The following is a 21147-nucleotide window of genomic DNA, read 5'->3' on the forward strand; positions in this document are numbered from 1 at the left end:
CAAGTGTTCCCTCATGCCATTTTCCAGGCAATAAGTATAACCCTACCACCAGGTAACCACAATCATGTCTCTTTCATATTGATTAGATCTGTTTAGAACATTGATTCTTGAGATTAGTGTCATGCAGAACCATATTGTGGCTAGACTTGAGAAAGAGAGCAAGAGAGAGAACTATAGAAGGAAAATAAAACAGGGAGGAAAAGATAAAAAGAAAAAAAAAGAAAGATTTGTTTTCTCAATTAGAAAGACTGAAGAGCAAGTTTATTTTGCATTCCCCCACTCCCACATCAATTTGGGACTAATTTCTCTGTTGCCACATGTACAATGACTGTGAAAGTGTTCCTCTAAAAGGAATTAGTTAAGATAAAAATATAAATTTATTTGATAAAATTCTTTGACTCCACTTGTATGTCACATCACCCTAAAAGTACTAATTTTAGAAAAATATTTTGAAGATAGCTGTGCACTCTCTATGAGAGAAATAATTTTTTGTTCTGGGCAAATAGAAAAAAAAATATATTCGTTTCTCACATATTAACTGTGGAATAATAGCGAGGAAGGGTCAATGATGTTTTTGTTCATATTTACAAAGTTGTAGTAAAGGAAGAATTTGATGCATGTTGTGGGTGAAATTTACAAATTTAAAAATATATACATGGATAAATTACACTTGGATAAATAATAAGAATATTTAATGCTAAAAATTGGACAGCAGTGTGAATAGAGCAATAGACAAAATAAATATTAAAATTGTGTAGCTTTGGGTTTTAAGAACATTTTTTTTTGAGTCGATGTCTAATTTTGTCACCCAGGCTGGAGTGCAGTGGCATGCTCACGGCCACTGCAGCCTTGACCTACTACATTCGGGCAATCTTTCTGCCTCAGCCTTCCAAGTAGCTGGAACTATAGGCACATGCCACCAAGCCCGGCTAGGTCTTTGAATTATGGCAGAGATGAAGTCTCACCAAGTTGTAAGGCCGATCTTGAACCCTTGGGCTCAAAAATCCTTTCACCTTGGCCTCCCAAAGTGCTAGGATTATAGATGCGAGCCACCGCGCCCGGCCTATGAACATTTTTTGAAAGTCTTAATTTTCAGGTGTAAAGTTGAATTAACACACGCAGAAAGTAATAATTTTAGTCCATTGTGGCAAAATAAGCTGCTATTGCCTAAGTATATATTGCAGTAAAATACAGTATTTTTATACATAATTATTTTGATTTTAAAATATTTCAGATTAATTGCTAAATGACATAAATGCACAAAGCTTACTTAGATTTGTCAAGCTAACTTCAGCATCTTCTTTTTATAACAAAAGAGCTTAACAGTATGTCTTCTCATTATACTTACCAATGCTTCCCTGTCTTTAGCTTACCCAAACCAATGCAACTGCTCTGTTAGCAGAATAACATTCACTTTATTAAAAAATACATTCAGTTAAGAGTTTTGTTGGTCTTGTTAGTTTTTCTTAAAGGATGAGCTGTCTTATTTAATTTAACATAAGATAAATATAGGAAAATCTGATTAGGTTATATCAATATCACTTATACTAAAAGTTGTAATTTTACTTTTGAGAGCTATTTTGATCGTAGAGGTTGGTAGGGTTTGTTAAAGAAGAAACACAATATATGAGTCCCTATAACATTTTCTTAAAGTTTACTAAATATAGAACAATTAAAAAAATAAATCATGTACTTACATAAAAACATCTAGTGGTTTTTAACAGGTAGAACGATATAAAATAGTGGTTCTGAAGATGATTTACTAATTATTATTATTATCATTTTTTTGAGTTGGAGTCTCACTCTGTCACCCAGACTGGAGTGCAGTGGTCGCTCCCGGCCACCGCAGCCTCGACCTGCTGGGCTCCGGCTATCCTTCTGCCTTAGCCTTCCAAGTAGCTGGAACTACAGGCATGCGCTACCACGCCCGGCTAATTTTTGATTTATTGTAGAGATGAGGTCTCGCCAAGTTGCCCAGGCGGGTCTCGATCCCACGGTCTCAGGCAATTCACTCACCTCAGCCTCCCAAAGGCGCAGGATTACATGCTGAGCCACCGAGTCTGGCTCAATTTACTAATTATTTTTATCTATGAAGAAACACATGGAATGAAAACTACAATTTCCAAAGTTGCTAAATGGCTTTTGTTTTTTAAGAAACCTGTAAGCTATAAGGCTAAAAACAAATAATTTAGCTTCTTATTTCCAACACCCATAACCTGGTTTAGCTCATCTCTAATATTACACTATAAAATACTTATATTCAAGAAGATTGGAGAAGAGTGAGAAAAGAATTAAGTTCTTAATGCTTAAATGTCAGACTCAGACCCAATTTTATTGATAATAAAGCAAAGGGCAGAGGTATTTCCGGTAATGTGCATTAGCAACAAAATGTGAAATTTTAGTTTTAATATGACCCTTTCTAACTTAAATTTTATTTTAAAAAAACTTCATAATCATATTCACCTTAGCTTATGTATATATGTCAATGTGTATGTGTGTCCTAGAGGGAAAGTTTTCACAATTCACAGGTTCTAACATTATTTGAGATTATTTGGGTAAAGTGTGAAGCAATACTGAAGAACCCTTGACTTAGAACTAAGAGTTATCATTTCTAGTCATCCCTCTGTGAATCCACACATTGCCTTGGAAAAATAATTTCTCTCTTCTGGCATCAGCCTCATTATCCATAAAATGAGGCTTGCTTGATTTTAAGATGCATTTTCTTTATTTTAGTGATTTCATATAGCAAATGAAATCTCATAGGGAAAATAAGCAATATTAAAAGCAGACCTTTGGAAACAGCTTAAGAGCAACTTATTCAAAGTCACTTTAGCAAAATAAACATCTACACAAGCAGGAGATCAATGAAAGCAGCAAGATACAGAAATGTGACAAGTCAAGACAAAAGCTTTCCATGGAAATAATTACCCTTTATTCTTTCAAAGACCAGGTTGCATATATGAAGTCCATTCAGGAAGCTTTGCAAAGGAAAGAGAAATGGGTCATCCAAAGATAGTGCTTGGAAAGAATTGTTCATATTTAGAAAGTCTAAACAATCAGATGGCAATGAAGTTGATTCCAGCTTAGAATATTTATCTTATTTGGGAAAATGAAGTGACATGCACATAAATTATTTCTACACAGAATGTATTCTCTATCAGAAAAATAACTTTGAATATCATGGAGGATTTCTGATACATCTCCTTTTTACCTTGTCTTCAGAAGAGAATCCTTTCTGTAATTTAGTCTACTCTACTCTAGATGTCATGAAGACATCATTAAGTCTGGAGAAGCTCTAGGGCTCCAAGGAACAATTATAACAGTAGTCACTTTGCCCTTGCAGCATTTTTATTCACTTCCCACTTGATCTTCTTAACAACCCTATGAAATAAAGCAGAATATATATTACTATTAAAATTGTCTAATTTATGAAAATGACTTCTGGAGAAATCAGATGCCTTGTCCAAGGATATACACAAAAGAAATGTCAAAGCTAGAGCTAAGACTGTCTTCAAAGGAGCAATTTTCTCAAATTTAGTGTATATTACTATCACTCAGAAGGACTTAACATTTTGATTTTGGTGTTTTCTTTTAGAGATCTAGGGACAGACTCAGAAATAACCCAGAAACAGAGAGACAAATACTGTATGATGTCATTCATATGTGGAATCTAAAAAAGTTGAACTCATAGAAGTAGAGAGAAGAATGGTAGTTGCCAGAGGCTGGGGTAGGGAAGTAGAAAGAGGAGACACTAGTAAAAGTATACATAGTTACAATTAAGTAGGATAAATAGGAGAAACAGTGTTCTGCTATACAGTTAATGGACTAAATTAATAATGTACTATATATTTCAAAACAGCTAAAAGAGAGGATTCTGAATGTTCTGACCATAAAGAAATGATAAATTTTAAGATGTTGAATATGCTAATTATCTTGACTTGATCATTACAAAATGTATCATGTATTGAAACATCACATTATTTTCTATAAACATGTTCAATCATCTTTTGTCATTAAAAATAAAATAAAACTTAAAAGAAATAAATTTTTTTTACAAACACTCCTTGTAAATTCTGGTTCTGAAAATAAGGCCCAGTTTTGAAAAACACTAGCACACACAAACACATACACACACACACACACACACGCACACACGCACACACACACAGCCCTTAGCCATTATGTTCTTGACATAAGACTAAACTGCTTAATAGTGAAGAATGTTCCCCATCAAAAGGTCAAGATTTTAGTTCAAATTCATTATGTTTCTTGGAACTAATATGATATTAATTTAGACGCTTAAAATAATCATTTAAAACATATTTCCTAGTTCATATAATATGAAATCACTACTGAGTATGCAATGCTATCAGTAACGTGTGCATGACAATCATTTGAATTCATTAATACTGTTTCTTCATTGATTTAAACATATTAATTAGGACAAAGCCCACACCAGGAGGTGAACTCCTGATCTATATTCACAGTTTAGTAATCATTGTACTATGGTGATCAGAATGATTATGGGAATACTGTGAAGAATTCATTTGCTGCAGCTAAGCCAACAACTTTGAATTTGTGTTGAAAAACAATTACTGAGATTAATTAGGAGCATGTAATGATGACAGCAGTTATTTCAGTGATTGATTCCAAAATTAAAGAGAGCTGGCAAACTAAGTATGGTATATCCTTTGCTCTGAAAATGATACGGAGCATGGAGGTCCAAAGATCATGGCCTGTAAGCAAATTATGAAAGACGGTATTACAGTGCTGGCAAGGAGAATATCGGCATCTTGAGACAGGCCTAAAGGAAGAAAAGTTGTGTTTATTTTTTTTTTTGGTTTGTTTTCTTTTTTTCTAGCTTTTTCTTACCCTCATATTGTAAACAAGAAATAGTTTGTACAAATATCTCTAGAAAAAAAATGGCAGAGAATTGAGGCAAATGAAATATATTCAGATTGCTGCATTTCAACTCCCTTTCACTAAAAAGGAGGTGCACAGGAAATGGCTAAATAATTTAAAAGTAACAGAGTTGGTTCAAAACCTCTGATTGATTTGATATTTGAACAAACACTTCACATCTTTAATAGAATAGAGGATTACCTAAGTCCACATTTCTTTTTTACTTTGGTAGGAATTTGTCAGATTCTCCTCATAGGATGTTTCAGAATGCTCCTGAAAAAGTCAATGACGTTTGAATTAATTATATGGAATGTCATTCTTTTCTTATAATTAACCACTCCTGCCAAAATATGTTTAATATGATCTTAATATTTAGCAAAGCTGGCATAGAACCTAAAAAACATGGTTTGGAAGTTGGCTCTATTCCATGGGAAGAGGCCATTCACTTGTTTTTCTAAATGACTGTTATGGGGTTCAGGACATGACACCCCAAAATAGGGCATGTTGACGTTTGAGAAAATAACAAAAGCAGGAAACTCATTCTCACCTTTCCCTCTCCTATTTTTCCTGAGCAGATCATAAAATCTTCACTACAAAGATATCATTTCTATACCCAGAGGAAAGGAACAATTTTGTCTCGAAGACCCAGAGACACCACGAAACATCTGAAGGAATAGACCTTGCTAAGTTTCCCCCAGTTTATTTCCATTAGATTGTAGCTCCTTAGTCCAAACATAACTTCTACGCTGTCTACTCTTCATCAAAGCTAACATAAAAATATACAGGAAATATTAATTTGCTGCAGCTAAGTCAACAACTTTGAGTTTGTGTTGAAAAACAATTACTGAGCTTTTATTTGGGACTTTGTTTCTGAAGGCTCTCATGTCACATAAAGTTTATAGTAAATAATTTTGTAAATTTTTCTCTTGCTAGTCTGCCTTTTGTTATTATAGATACCTCGGCCATGAACCTAACAATGGGTGAATAGATATTTTCCCATGTTTACAACTTGTTGTCATTATTCAGTGTTTTTAAATGTCTGTTCTAAATGGTTTATACAGCTGCACTCAATTTGTGCACTTTAAATATAGCTCATCAAATATATAAGAGTCAAATTTCCAAAATGTTTCGAGATTTTGATAGAGTTGAGAGTCACAATTTCCGAGAAGCGGCTTTGGTTAGATTACTCGGTATTCACTTGTCTTAAGATAACCACAGCTGGGCTCGGGGGCTCAGCCTGTAATCCCACGCCTTTGGGAGGCTGAGGTGAGTGGATTGCCTGAGCCCGCGGGTTCGAGACCCGCCTGGGCAGGCGAGACCTCAACTATACAATAAATCAAAAAATTAGCCGGGTGTGGTAGCGCGCGCCCGTAATTCCGGCTACTCGGAAAGCTGAGGTGGAAGGATCACCGGATCCCAGCAGGTCGAGGCTGAGGTGGCCGGGAGCGGCCACTGCACTCCAGTCTGGGCGACAGAGTGAGACTCCAACTCAAAAAAAAAAAAAAAAAAAGATAACCAAATGAAATTTCTCAAACTACTTATGGTTCTTTGAAAATAATTTCAAGCACCAAATAATTGTTGACTAATAGCTAAGCCAGGAGACTTTTTGCTTCTTAAAATAAAAACCTCTCAAGCAGCATTTGTTTTGTTAAAGTATAATTTTAGGTTGGCATTTCCAAGTACCATTGAAATATTTTCAACATGATTAATTTTCCAAGTAACAGACTAACAGAAACAATCATGTTCTAAAGTAGTCAAGTTTTATTGTTTTGCTATCAGCCTTGAATTGGGATTGTAAATTTTTTTTTCTGGCGTTTTTCTGGCATTTGTAATATACTTTTTCTTGAATTTCTATCTTTAAATCATGTTTGACATTCAATTTTGTGGTATCACTTGTGTATGTTCAGGTATGTTATATGTTATTTGAAAAGTCACTAAAGGGATAGGATGGCCAGTGTTATTGACTGAATGTCTAATTTTTATTTCCCATGTTAAGAGTTCTGTTGCCTCTCTGTATATAGTTGGGTAAATATTTGTAAAGAGCAAATCTTTCAAACAACATAGCTATTGCTATCACTGAGCTCATCAAGACAGTTACCTTTGATGAAACTGGTAGGATAATCTTCACATGTAGTCCTGTTTTGTTTGTTTAGTTTTGTTTTTTGGTAAATAGTTACAGATATCAAAACTGCATGTTGTTTAAGAAAAGGAGTGGTTGACTCTGAATATTGTAAGTGTAATTTGATCTTTTTCTCTTGAAGGTGGAAGCAAAATGACACAGATATTGATTTTACCATGAGTTATCACTACAGGTTGGACGGAGGTAGTTTGGCAATCAGTAGCCCTCACACAGATCAAGATATTGGCACATATCAGTGCCTGGCCACCAATCTTCTGGGGACAATTCTCAGTCGGAAGGCAAAGCTTCAGTTTGCATGTGAGTTTTGGTGTGTGGGGGGGATATCTGAACACTGTGTCTGGAAATATATTATTCTGGTTTCCATATTTTAAAAATTCAGCTTTTCAATAATCTAGTCTTTGAGAAAGAATATGATTTTATGGAGATAAAATGTTTTGACAATGTGTATTTTGAATCTAGACTCCTAGGGATAGGAGAAAACTGCTTCAAAAAGAAAAAAAAATCAATATTATTAGATTTTGTGGGTTATTTTTAAAAAATTGATAAAAGTTTCAGATACAAATATTAAGATAAAGATCTTTGATATAGTACTCTTTTTCTTTATCCTTTGCATTGGATATTAGTTTGCAGAGCATAGGAAGAAAAAGCTGAGGGCATAGATGTCATTTGGGGGAGGCTGGTGTTCTCCTAAGAAAAGCGATCGGGCACCCACAGTTTGATGTAGGTGGAAATAAAGTGGTTGCCAAAGGCAGGCTTTATATTAACTGTAACAATGTCCAGCTGCATCACATAAATGTCATCCAAGTAATTACCTTGGTGACATTTGGGAACATTAGCAGATGAACAATAGACACAATGCCTCTTATATCCTTTATATATAGTGTTTCCAGGGACTGAAATGTTTCATATTGGATTCAGCAAAAGCCTTGCTTGAGAGTAATTATATCTGTTGATGTGAATTAAGGAAAAATCTTGCATTTCTCCCTTTGCATAGCCCCCTGTACCACAGGGGTTCTATCGGGGAACCAGAAATTTAGCTGCTACGCCTGCAGGGCTTGAGGAAATGTCTATGCTGTCTTTTACTTTGAAAGAGTAATTTTTCTGAAATTTTATTAATAAATATATGACCAATGCTCACCTTGTGAAACTACTTTAGTCACTAGAAGAGATATGAATTAATAATTGAGTCTGTTTCTCGTTGCAAATCTTGTGTTTCAAAGATTATTCTATACCAGGGATGCTTTGGTTGAAACACAGCTCCCCTTATGTTGACCATTTTGGGATGGCTTGGTTTCTGATTTTATATATGCATACACACACTACACACACACACACACACACATATATACATGAGTCCACACATACACACATAAATACATTGCTAATTGTGACTGAATGTATTTGTGTCTGTGGAAATAAAAAAGGAATGTAGAGGTTTATGGATCGATATCGAATATAGATGAAGGGAGGTGGCTACTTTGAAACTTAGGGGATTTAGAATATTTATTAGTATATTATGCTATGAAGTAATGATACTTGATTTCTGCATTTTATCATCACTCAGAAAAATGATAGGGAGCAAAACAATATGGAAATTTATGTTATATAAATAAATGATTGTTCTAGAGACTTTGAATGATTCTGTCACAATAATTACTTATTTCTCCTGCTTGAATAGAAGATGACCCTAGAAGAGACATATGATTTGAGTCAGATTCCATAATTATAAATTTGACTATCTGGTAAAGAAAATTTTTCATGGCATATTTAATTGCTATCCCCTTGAATTTATCTAGAGTGTCACACCATTCTCCATTCTTGAAAACAACTGAGTATCTACATCTCAAATTAATGCACTCTGCTTTATATTGCCATTATTTCTTCTGCTTTGTTCCCCACTTTTTAACAAAAATATATTTTAAGATATCCGACATAATTTTATCTTACCTTCTTTCTGCCTTTAAAATACTTTTAATTAGAAGTTTCCCTAGTTAAAGCATATTTTGTTTTTGTCAAAAAAGGAAAAAAAAATTAAGAAGAAAGGGTATGCTTTCATTTGTTTGAATGGGAGAAATCAATTATTCTATCCTTGCTGACTTTCTTATCTCTTCATAAAATTTTCCATTTTGAGGCTGAAGGTATATGATGGTTATCCCTTAAAAGCATTTCTATTAAGATTCATGGAGAAAGTAAAATGGCTTATATGCATTTACTGATCTTTCTCCTGCAAAGTTAAAGGATCTTAGGCTCTAAGATATTGCTTTTGTTTTGGAAAAACATGAACAAGAACCACAATAACCTGAGCCTCTCTGTCCAATATCTAGTGGGGCTACATCTGAAAGGTTTCCTATTGTATTTAGTGAACTATTTGCTTGAGTGTGAAAACAGAAAAAGTAAAGAATCTAAATAGCAGTACTCAACCAAATGGAAAGTTCACAAAGGGCCTGAATCGTATCTTCATCTTAATTTTAATTCCTCACTACCTTCGTCATAAAGTCCTTAATAATGTCAATTTTGGTAGATTGGCCTTTGGTAGGATAGCAACTGTAATTAAATGCTGAGATTTTTTGATACAGACAGATGTGAGTTAAAATTCTACCTCTGTCTAATATCTAGTAGTTAGAAATCAGGTCACCTATTAACAACATTAAGCCTCTTTTAAGAAATCTACAAAATAAGAATTACAGCAGTATCTACATGTAGGACAATAACATGGATGAACTGAAATAATGAATGTGAAGTCTCTGATTCATTATGGACACTAGAGAAATGACAGCTCTAAATCTTCTTTTTATTGTTATCACTTCTTTCAACTTAGACAAACATCAACATATTTCAAACTGCTATAGTTCTTCATAGAAAATTCTTCTAGTTTATACTTTAAAACTTTCTCCAGACTAGTCTCTGGTTCGCTTGTTTTCAAGTGTTAAACTGGCCAAAAACCATAGGAAGAACATGCTATTGTTGCTCCCATTTTGAAATCAGAAGGTGCTCTCTGAGATTTGGGCTTTCTTAAGGTATGTTAGAGAACCAGTTAGGGTCTGAGTATAAAAAAATAGAGTTCCGACTTTAAAACCCATTTTCTTCATGTTGCAGTACTGAATCTCTCAAACACTGTCCACACAAATCATGTGGGTCTTCTTTCTTTATTTCATCTGCTATTGGCATGATAATTGTCCAGATAAATGTCTGCAAGATAATAAGGTTCATAACAAGGCTAATGATTGGTGATGGTAATACCTGGTTCAGATCCCCTTTAATGAGTGATGCGTCTATTCCAGCTGTTAATACCTACAGATGCCCCTTTTCTGCATTTCATATACTAGAGCTCCTCATGGGATCAGGATGAAATTAGACAACAGCTGAAATCTTGCTCAGCTTTTTTTTCTCTTTGCTCTCTCCTGCTTCCCCCTCTGTCTTTCTCCTGAGAGCACTCCTTCGATAAATTATATGCACTTAAGTTCCTGCCTCAAGTTCTGCTTCCAAGGAACCCAAAATAAGACAAACACTAAATGTTTAATATGAGATATTTGGTCTACTTATTGATAGAAAAAAGTGGATCCAGAAGTCCCACTCATACAAACTCCCATAGATAAGAACAAAGCTACACATCAAAATAAAAATGTATCAACGCCTCTACTTCCTACCTGTTGGTAGTCTATTGTATAGTGTCACTTTGACCTTCAGAACAAATGGACTTATGAACAGCCTTTCAGAACCTAACCTGTCCGTGGCAGAGACTCTGTAGGTACATACCTCTAGATAATTGATGGCTTTTGTTTGTCACTTTTATCCTGGTGTTCAGCAATCAAAAACACCCTCTGAGTTTATTTTAGACATAGCCTGGAACATTCTGCTTTATCGTGAATCATCCACCATGAAACTGTCCTGAAATGTGGCCTGTGTATAAAAACTACCTATTATAAAATATACTTCTACATCAAATCTGTTTTTAACCAGCTATGTAACCTAGGCAAATCATTCACCCCTCAGAACTTATTAAAGGTCTATTTTGAATTATTTGATACAAAAGTCTCCTTAACTTCTTAGTATATGAGTCTGTTTTTCCAAATACTCAGGTAGATTCTTTTTTTTTTTTTTAAATATAATCGATATTTTTATTTTGATATTGTGGGGTACAGTTAAGGGTTAGGTATACAAATATGCTTCATTCAGGCCCCCTTGTTGATAATTGGTGTCTCCCCGTCTCCAGACAGATGTTAACTACCATTAGTCCCATCCCCCCCCCATGCTTTCCCAACACTGTCAGTCATTTTCTTATAGTAGTGCATTGGATGATCAAGGTCCACTATATGAGTGAGAATATGTGATACTCAGATCTTTGTTTCTGTGAGAGGTCACTCAGTATTATAGACTCTAGCTCCATCCAGGTTGCTGCAAAATTCATGATTTTGTTCTTTTTTATGGCTGCATAGTATTCCATCGTGTATATGTACCACATTTTTTTAATCCAGTCCTCTTTTGATGGACAGCGTGGTTGGTTCCAGGTTCTTGCTATTGTGAACAATGCTGCAATAAACATTCGCGTGCAGGTATCTCTTTTATAGAGTGATTTGAGTTCTTCAGGGTATATTCCCAGTAGGGGGATTGTGGGGTCATATGGGAGGTTGATGTTTAGAGCTTTTAGGAATCGCCACACTACTTTCCACAGAGGTTGCACTAGTTTACATTCCAACCAATAGTGTAGAAGTGTTCCCTTTTCGCCACACCCTCTTCAGCAGCTGTTATTTTTTGAGTTGCTGATAATTGCCATTCTGACTGGAGTTAGGTGGTATCTCAGTGTGGTTTTGATTTGCATCTCCCTGATGATTAGTGAGATTGAACATTTCTTCATGTGTCTGTTGGCTGCTTGGATGTCTTCCTTTGTGAAGTGTCTGTTCATATCTTTTGCCCACTTTATAATGGGGCTGTTTGTTTTTTTCTTTTCAGCATGTTTGAGTTCCTTGTAGATCCAGGATGTTAAGCCTTTGTCAGACCTGGAGTTGGCAAATACTTTTTCCCAGTCTGTAGGCTGTCTTCCTGCTCTCTTGATGGTTTCTTTGGCTTAGCAGAAGCTTGTCAGTTTAATGAGGTCCCACTTGTCTATCTTATCCCTTATGGCCTGTGGGTTTTGGTTTCGAGTTTTGTTGGAATTAGATGCCAGTTCCAATTTCCATGAGGATATGTCCTTCATTTTCAAGGTTCTTATGGTTTGAAGTTTTATATTTAGGTCCCTGATCCATTTGGAGTTAATTTTTGTGTATGGGGATAGATAGGGGTCCTGTTTCAATCTTCTGCATGTGGTCAGTCAGTTTTCCCAGCATCAGGTAGATTCTAATATAAACTCCCTCTTCCTCCCCAACCCAAATTCTGCTTTGAAGTAAATTCGGCAGGTGTCTAGTCACCAAAGGCTTCTGTTATTACCCTGGTATTCTTGAATGATAAAACCAGTTTGATGTTTTAAATCACTTATAGCTGCTTTGAATTTCTTTTATTTCTCAAAAAATTTGGTGGTAAAGGTTGAATGTAGACTTCTTACTTTCATAAGTATGTTAATGAATTACTCTGTACTTGTGTGAGAGAACATTGCATCTGTCATTGCTGTTTAAAATGTCATCATTAAGAAAATGAGCTAGGTGTTTTGAAAGAAACCTATGCTATCACTAAGCTGTATTTTTTTTGGAGGTTCTAATAATATGGAACTCTGTCAATGAAAAGGTAAACATTTAGGGTAAAAGGTAGTCATGAATAGGACTTTTTGATCCTGCATTATTTAATATTTAATCACAGATAGCATTTCAAATAAGTTTGTTCCATTATTGCAGAAGTAAAGGCAACTACACTGGAGTCTCTTACTTGACCCTTCATTTATTCATCCTCCAAGCAACCGACGAACTCCTAATTTACATGCATCTAGCACTGCACTGGGTCCTAAAGATTAAATGGTAGATAAGAAACCGCTACTTCCTGTCTTCACAGAGCAGACAGGTGAAAACTTAAGTATAATGTTTAAAAAAGAAGAAGAAAATAAATTGCTATCATTTATATAGTACATATTATGTGGCAGGCATCGTGCCAAGCTCTTTATTTAAATTAACTCCATTGATGTTCTCAATAACCTTCTGAGAATATTACAATCCACTCTTTCAGATGAACAAATTGAGGCATAACAGAATGAACTAATCTGACTAAAATCACACGTAGTAAGTGGCAGATTCAGTATACAAACCCAGACAATCAAGTAAGAAGTCCACACTCTACCATGTGCCCCAAAGGCATCAAGTGAAGTGAGAAAGGTGAGTTTAGCCCATAACAAGCAGAGCCCTGAGTGAGAAGTAGGTATATTTGTATGGATTGGAGAAAGGGTGAGAGAAGACTTCCAAAGTAAATGGGGCTTGAATTGAGCCTTGAAATATTAGTTTGTATTCTATATACAGAAAATGGGCAGAGGAGAGCAGCCAGGTTGGAAATACAGCAAGAGAAAATGCAGATGTATGAACAATCTTCAAGTACTGAAGAAAGGGCAAGAGGAGGGGGATAAAGACCAGGCCTGGTCAGGGGCATGCAGAAGGCTAGTTATAAGAAATGACTGGTTTTTCAGTCATTGTCAGGCCATTGCTCCCATTGCTTTGCTAAGCGATGATGTGGCCATGTGCTCTTTGAGCTATGGATGGGCCATGTTTCCTGGCTCTGGCCCCCTCTCCTACCCTGAGGAGGTAAATCTCCTCTTTCTCTCTCTTTCTAATTTAGTTTTTAGATAAACTTTATTTCCCAATCTAAAAAAACAAAATGACTAGCTATCTATGTTGAGGATGAACCATAATTTGAAGCCAGTTATAAAATCAAGCTTAATGATGGGACAATTGAGTAAGATTATGAGTGCTAAAGAAACATATGAAAATCCACCATAGTACAATAGTCCACAGTCAATATGGCATTGTGCACAAGTGTTCAATCATGTTTAAAATGGAGGTGGTAAAATAACCTGTGTCATATATGGCTACTATGAGGACCAAATACTTATTACATGTAAAGCAGAGGACAGGGGAAATTATAGATTGGTGTGAGTTGAAAATAGAAAGATAGTCAATGGTTTGGCTATGCAATTAATCGATAGGCCAAGTTTTGTATTTTACAATTTATCCTAAGAACCATCGAACCATCTCGAATGATGTTAAGATGTTGAAGTTGTTTGTAAAATTTATTTTGAAATGCCACATACTTTTCCTTAAAAATGTTAGTCTGACACATTAATAATGTTATTAATATTATTGAAACCACATACACATATTCAGTGCTGTTCCAACCCTCAGTTCTTATAAGAACTTGTAAGATGGGGTTAAAAACATTCTTGCACCACATCACTAGATTGATTTCAAATGGTTGAAGGTTAAAATGCAGTAATAATGCATTTTAAAGGGCTATAAACATGCATGCATTTACAATCATCATATTTTTTCCAGAGGAATGCAAAGGGTTTTATATCTGTCATACCATTCATCTTTGTTCTGTACCTGTAAGCTATTCTAAACTGTATTTTACAGATGAAGAAATTCAAGGCAAGACAACTATGTTACTTGCCCAAGGTCACCCAAACTACAGCGGACTCAGAACTTCTCACATCTCCATCTAAAAACAGTTTTGAGATATGTATTTATTTTGTTGGTGGAGGAAATAAAGCAGAATCTTTCAAATCAAAAGCGATATTTACAACAAAAAAGGGCAAAAGTCATAATATAAAGGTCTTTGGCGTTTTATAGAAGGATTTCTAAGATATTTGTGTATTTATAGGTGATAGGTGTTTTTTTTCTGGTTTTGACCAGGGGCTTTATAAACAGGAAAAATAAAACTCTCACATTTAGAGATAAGTTTCAAAAACTTCATAAGCACCAATCAGTTCCAAATGTCTTTAAAACTCATGTATAAGAAATACAAGAACAGTTATACATGATCCTGGTGATATGGTGATAAAGTGAATTTATATCTAAAAAAGAAATTAAGATCCAGGAGAAGAAGCTTTAAAAATAATACTTAAAATGCATTTGGAAATTGTAAAATCTCTAATAATTGTGAAGTGTGTATTAAGTGGATAATGCATATCTAATTATAAATGAAAATGCTAAACGGCTTTTAACTTTTTTCTACATCAGAAAAGAAATAGCTAAACAAAATTCATGAAGAATGATTTCATCTTTTTTTTTTAATTAAAAAGTTGAAAAATTAGTATTAGTTTTACAATATCATTTTGATATTACACTAAACAATGTTATAATGGATTTAATATTCTGAATGTGTCTTAACAAAATGACAGCCATAACTTCCCATTGGTATCATATCAAGAAGAAAACTTTGTCTTTGCTTTTAAAATAATTCAGATCTTAAACAAATGGACTGTGAGCAGTTGCATGGTTAAATTGCAGCAAGCCACTATTATATGCATATTTAAAATCAACAGGGAAGTAGATTATTCAATGCTTTAGCCTCATTTTTCCCTCATCATCACTGCTGGAAATCTATTTATGTATCTTATCAGAAATGATACAATTTCAAAATTCAAGCCTTCCAACACCCGCCTGTACTTATATTCAGCAGGGGCTAGTATTTTGGGTCCATTTGAATAAAATTGCACATTCACACTGCACAGGCTAAGAGTTAGGGTGGGAGAGAAAAATATTAGAAAGAAGGGATTCATCGTATCAAAACTGAGAGTGTTTGATTTGTAAAACTGAGACAGAAACACAAAGCTGAAATGCTTGTTTATTACTCTTATGCTATTTGACAAATGGTTTTAAGGAAGTTATAAACATAGCCCATAAAGATTTTGCTTCTAAAAAAAAACAAAAGCAAAGATTTTGCTTCTGAGATTTATAAAATTGTTTCAAATTATAGCAACATTCTTATTTGCACTAAAGGATCAGATAAAAAATTTCCTGGTATTTATTTTGAATATATATTCAATGTCATCAAAAAAAGTAAATAGAATCAAATGTTTCAAAAGCAAATACAAATCATAAAAAATTTGACAGAAACCTCTCAAAATGTTCATTATATTTTAAAAGTATTAATTTATGCCCTACTTTTTGCAAGAAGTATAATATATGCAGAAAAGTATAAAAAATATACATAGATAGCTCAATGACGCCTTACTCAGTTAGGCCTAGAAATAGACATTTCTAACACCCCAGAATGTCCTCCCCTCATGTCCCCTTTGAGTTCCTACTTCCTCCTTCTGCCTCATAAATGAGCCATATCTTGACTTGTGAAGTTATCATTAAGTACTGCAGTGGCTTTTTGAATTTTACGTGACTAAAATCATACATATATATATATATATATATATACACACACATATATGATATATTTGAAGATATATATTTATCTTCAAATCTGGCTTTTTAACCAACTATGTTTGTGAGATTCATTTTCACATTGTAGGTAGCTATAGTTCATTCTTTCCTATTGCTATATTATATTTTATTTTATGAATATAATACAGTTTATGTATAACTTTTGTTGTTATTGGAAATTTGAGTTATTTCTAGGGTCAAAGATGTATAATTCTTCTATGAACATTATTTTACATATTTTTTAGTACATCTATGCATATGGGACTCTGTTTCATATACCATGCAGCAGAATTATAGAGCAATTGAGTATGCACAAGAACAACTTGGAAAGATAATACTAAACTGTTGTCCACAGCGATTTTATTACTTTACACTTCTACAACAATGCTTTGCTTTATATCTTTGGCAACACTTGATATGATCAGCCTTTTAAAAAATTTTAGCATTTTCGGGGATAGTAAAAAGTATCTCATTTTAGTTTAACTTCTACTTCCGAAAGTGAATGAAATTGGACACCTTTTTATATATGTTTTAGCTACTTGGAAACCTTCCTTCTATTTTTAGGAACAGTGTAACTCATTTTTCCATTTTTCAAAAAATAGAATTGTCTTTCTTTTTCTTAGTGATTGATTCTAAATATGAGTATTTTGTTGTTTTTATGTATAGAAAACCACTTCTTCTACTGTGTGGCTTGACTTTCATTCACTTAACCATGTCCTTTGATGAACAAAATTTTAAAATTTAACATAGTCCAATTTATTTATCTTTTCTTTTGGGGGGTGATTCTTTTTGTAAGGAGTTTGAGAAATATTTCCCTATCCTGAGATCATAAATATCTTCTCCTATATTATCTTCTATATGTCTTTTTTCCTTCATATTTAAAATTACAAAACACCTTCTATTTATCTATTTGCATGGTGTAAGATAAGATATATATATATATATATATATATATATATATATATATATATTAGGAATCCAATTGAGCTAGTGTATATATTAAAAATGTAATTCTTTCTTTTCTGTTCCAGAGGAAATCAAGTGTGCCTACCTGCTTGGAACTGCTTTAGAGCTCTCCGTTTTCTCTCTTTTTGTTATATTCTCTTGATTGTGTAAATGCCACACTCTATTAATTACCACAGCCTTACAATGAGTCTTGATATCTAGTACCTATTAAAATAAGTGACACGCATTTAAAAACGAGGCTTAAGTTGTAATCTAAACCCAAGAAGAATGAAATCCAATGAGAACAAAAGCCAAACAAAAATCTACACCATATGATCTTGTCTAATAACTGAAGTTGAGCTTTAGAAAGCTTTAAAATTAGTGGCCAAGGCAAAGGGACACATATCCTTCATGGGATAAAAATATGACAACTGTTCCTCTGTTCATAATCGATCACTCTGACTCTAAAACCTGAAGGAAGTTTCTCCTTTGAATATTCAAGAGCAGAGTGGGTGATTCAGGGAACGACAGCTCCCTCGCAGACATACAATATGGGATTTCTTATGGCAGCTTCTTATATCATATCTCAAAAATGATAGCTATTATGTATTGGGTATATATTAATTCTTGTATATAATATGTTAAGAAATTTCCCAAACTATATGCCTAGTTTACTACTTCTGCCGTTAATGTCACTATCTATTTTGGAGTCTCACAGATCTCTGGCTGTAGTTGTTGCAATACCAACAAGTCCTCTAAAATACAGTGAATAACAATAACTTGCTAAATTTGTCAAACTTCAAGTAAATCTAATGCTTACTTTTTTCACATATTATGTGGCTTTTCCTGGTGGAAGGTCCATAAAGAAGTAACGGACTTCATAATTTCTGCTTACCTACATCAGAAAACTAGGTTAGAATATTTTCCTTGAACATTTCTTTGTGTGCTCTATTTCCATACGTCCAATAGGAATGCTGTGGGAAGGTACATGTTCTGGTGTTAGTATTTTTGTTATTTCCTTCTCCGTTTTTGTGACAATGAGGGAGTAATGTAAATTTTAGAAATAAAGCCCACATAAGCATTTCACTTTTTGTGATGTTAGATGCATCCTCTATGATGTATGCTTTAGATGTATCCAAATAATCCACACTTCTAGTACCCTCCCAGGTGACACTGTTGTTGCCAACTCAGTACCAGACTATGAGCGCAAACTGTCTCAAAATAAGCCTTAGGCTAGTGCCTAAAGACACGCCCATAGTAGCATTACCATAGGAGTCAAAACTAGGTAACAAAAGGAGACAGGTGTGTTCTCATTTGCACAAATACAGGGAAGAGCAAATGATAATTAAAATTACCAAACTCTAAGATGGCCATTTAATATATATACTTATACTTTCAAACAACTCATATTTATGAAGCAACTACTACATACGTCAAACACAAGCATAAGCAGTGAGCAAAATATAGTCTATTTTCTGTATTTGTGCATCTGTCCAAATATAACTTCAGACTTGCTTTATAAAAGCATATATATTAATTCCATTGGAATAAAGAACAAGGAAAATATGTACTTGAACATTAACCAAAGCAATAGGTTTTCAAACTGTAATCCCTTGCCAGAAATACTATCCTCCTAGGTAATGTTTTTACTCATGACAGAAATTGCAAATGAGGAAGAGTCTAGATCTATAGATGTGATTTAACAAGTCAACTGGAGGATGTTTTTTCCTCTTTTTGAGAATTGTGCAGTTGAGAGATCCACTTTCACATACATATTAATTAGTTGTTTTGCATAAATCAATTCTATTTTTATGAATGGAGATTACATAACCCTTTTAAAAATTCTTCCAGAAATCCCATCCAAATGAACTACTATAGTCCTTCTTACTAATTAGGGTATGTCCTTTGAGCACATGAGATTTTTGTTAATTATTTCATCAGTTTTTTTGTTTGTTTTTTTTTGAGTTGGAGTCTCACTCTATCACCCAGACTGGGGCCGCTCCTGGCCACTACAGCCTGGACCTGCTGGGCTCCGGCGATCCTTCCGCCTCAGCCTTCCGAGTAGCTGGAACTACAGGCGCACGCTGCCACATCCGGCTCATTTTGATTTATTGTAGAGATGAGGTCTCGCCAAATTGCCCAGGCGGGTCTCGAGCCCACGGGCTCAGGCAATCCACTCACCTCAGCCTCCCAAAGGCACAGGATTACAGGCTGAGCCACCAAGCCCGGCTTATTTCATCAGTTTTAAGCAAAAGTAATCAAATATAAACAACTGTGCTGAAGGGTTGCACCTTTTGCCAGCTTTCTCTCAGCCTTTTTGTTTTCTGTATTATTATCACTACTCATGTAGAAAGTAACCCTAGGGTTTTCATTTTTAAAAGTTATGAAATATGACTGACTTAAACTTTAAAATGTATGACATTCCTTTTTAGCAAATCTAGCTGATTATAGGCCCTGAGTATTGTTGTTAGTATAAATAATAATTTTACAAAAGTTTATATGTATGTAGTGAGCCAAATACGAGGCAAAGCAGTTCCTGGGCTTGCTTACATTCTCACAACAAGTGGCAGAGCCAGGACTTTAAACCTTGGACTGACTGAAAACAGAAGTCAGGCTGTGAACACAATATTGGTGTTTCAAAGCATCCTCCAAAGGCATTTCACTCTTGCCTGTTGTTCCATTTATCTCACCTCCATCTTCCACCTCTCTTTCTGCAGTTAACAGGAGGATATGTCAGAGTCTGTGATGCTCTGGATACAATTGTTCCTTCTCTTACCTTCACACTTTCATAGTAGACATGAAAACAGTGTCTTGGCAAGACTCCCCAAGACACACATCCTTGCCCCTATATTTGTCATGACATTACTGTGTTTGCTTTCATTAGACCTTTACTACTGTGTATATAAGGCATCGTAATCAGTCCAGGATTCCTAGGTTACCCTTCATTTCCCAAACCTTCATCTACACATAGATCTGCATGTCCCCATATCTGAACACAATTCCCAATCCTCCCAAACTTGGAAAATTATCCCCTGGGCCTCCCCAAACCCAATGTCAGTAAGCTTCAAAATATTTATACACTTAAACTTTCCTCTGAACATCCCTCTTACTTCGTTGTTTCAACTAAAATTTGGTTTTCATCTGAGAATGCTGCTTCTCTCATACTGGCTCAACTGATGGCTATTTTCTCCCATATTCCTCTTAACCACTGGATCAGTGAGTAAGGGTAGTCATCCCTTCTTCTCTATGCCACTTTCAGATGACCTCTCCTTTCTCATACCTAATGCTTCAGTCCACTACGTGATTGCCATCAGACTACACTACTCATTACTCTTCTTTGTTGCCATCCTATTCTCATTCCATAAACCCCAACAATTCTTGAAGTGTTTACCTCATAGCTCATCATCATTCTCTCCATAATACTCCTGTCATGTTTCTTGGCAATTTCAGTCTTTGGTAAATTTGGTATTTAGTATTTCAATATCCTTATTTCTCAGTCTCTGGGGTTCTTCCCTTCCACTGATCTTGTTTATCACCCCATTTTTGTTAATAGCCACTCTGCTGAGATGACTCCTTTGAGACCTTGTTAAAATCTAAAATGGGCCGGGCTCGGTGGCTCAGCCTGTAATCCTGCGCCTTTGGGAGGCTGAGGTGAGTGGATTGCCTGAGCCCGCGGGTTCGAGACCCACCTGGACAGGCGAGACCTCATCTCTACAATAAATCAAAAAATATTAGCCGGGCGTGGTAGTGTGTGCCTGTAGTTCCAGCTACTTGGAAGGCTGAGGCGGAGGGATCGCCAGAGCCCAGCAGGTC

The 21147-nt window shown here is 35.0% G+C and overlaps 1 protein-coding gene across 6 annotated transcripts in view; it reads left to right on the plus strand.

Annotated features, from left to right (window-relative positions):
- LOC103251849 (contactin-6) overlaps positions 1–21147 on the plus strand; it is a 321692-nt gene that overhangs the window by 136118 nt on the left and 164427 nt on the right. For all 6 annotated transcript variants that reach the window (XM_008050467.2, XM_021708771.1, XM_008050468.2 and 3 more), the window contains one exon: positions 7164–7339. In XM_008050467.2, the coding sequence (XP_008048658.1) occupies positions 7164–7339 (176 nt within the window). The remainder of the gene's footprint in view (positions 1–7163; positions 7340–21147) is intronic.

The sequence above is a fragment of the Carlito syrichta genome, unplaced genomic scaffold, assembly GCF_000164805.1.
Source record: "Carlito syrichta isolate Samal-C Ts95f unplaced genomic scaffold, Tarsius_syrichta-2.0.1 Scaffold147193, whole genome shotgun sequence".
Lineage (NCBI taxonomy): Eukaryota > Metazoa > Chordata > Mammalia > Primates > Tarsiidae > Carlito > Carlito syrichta.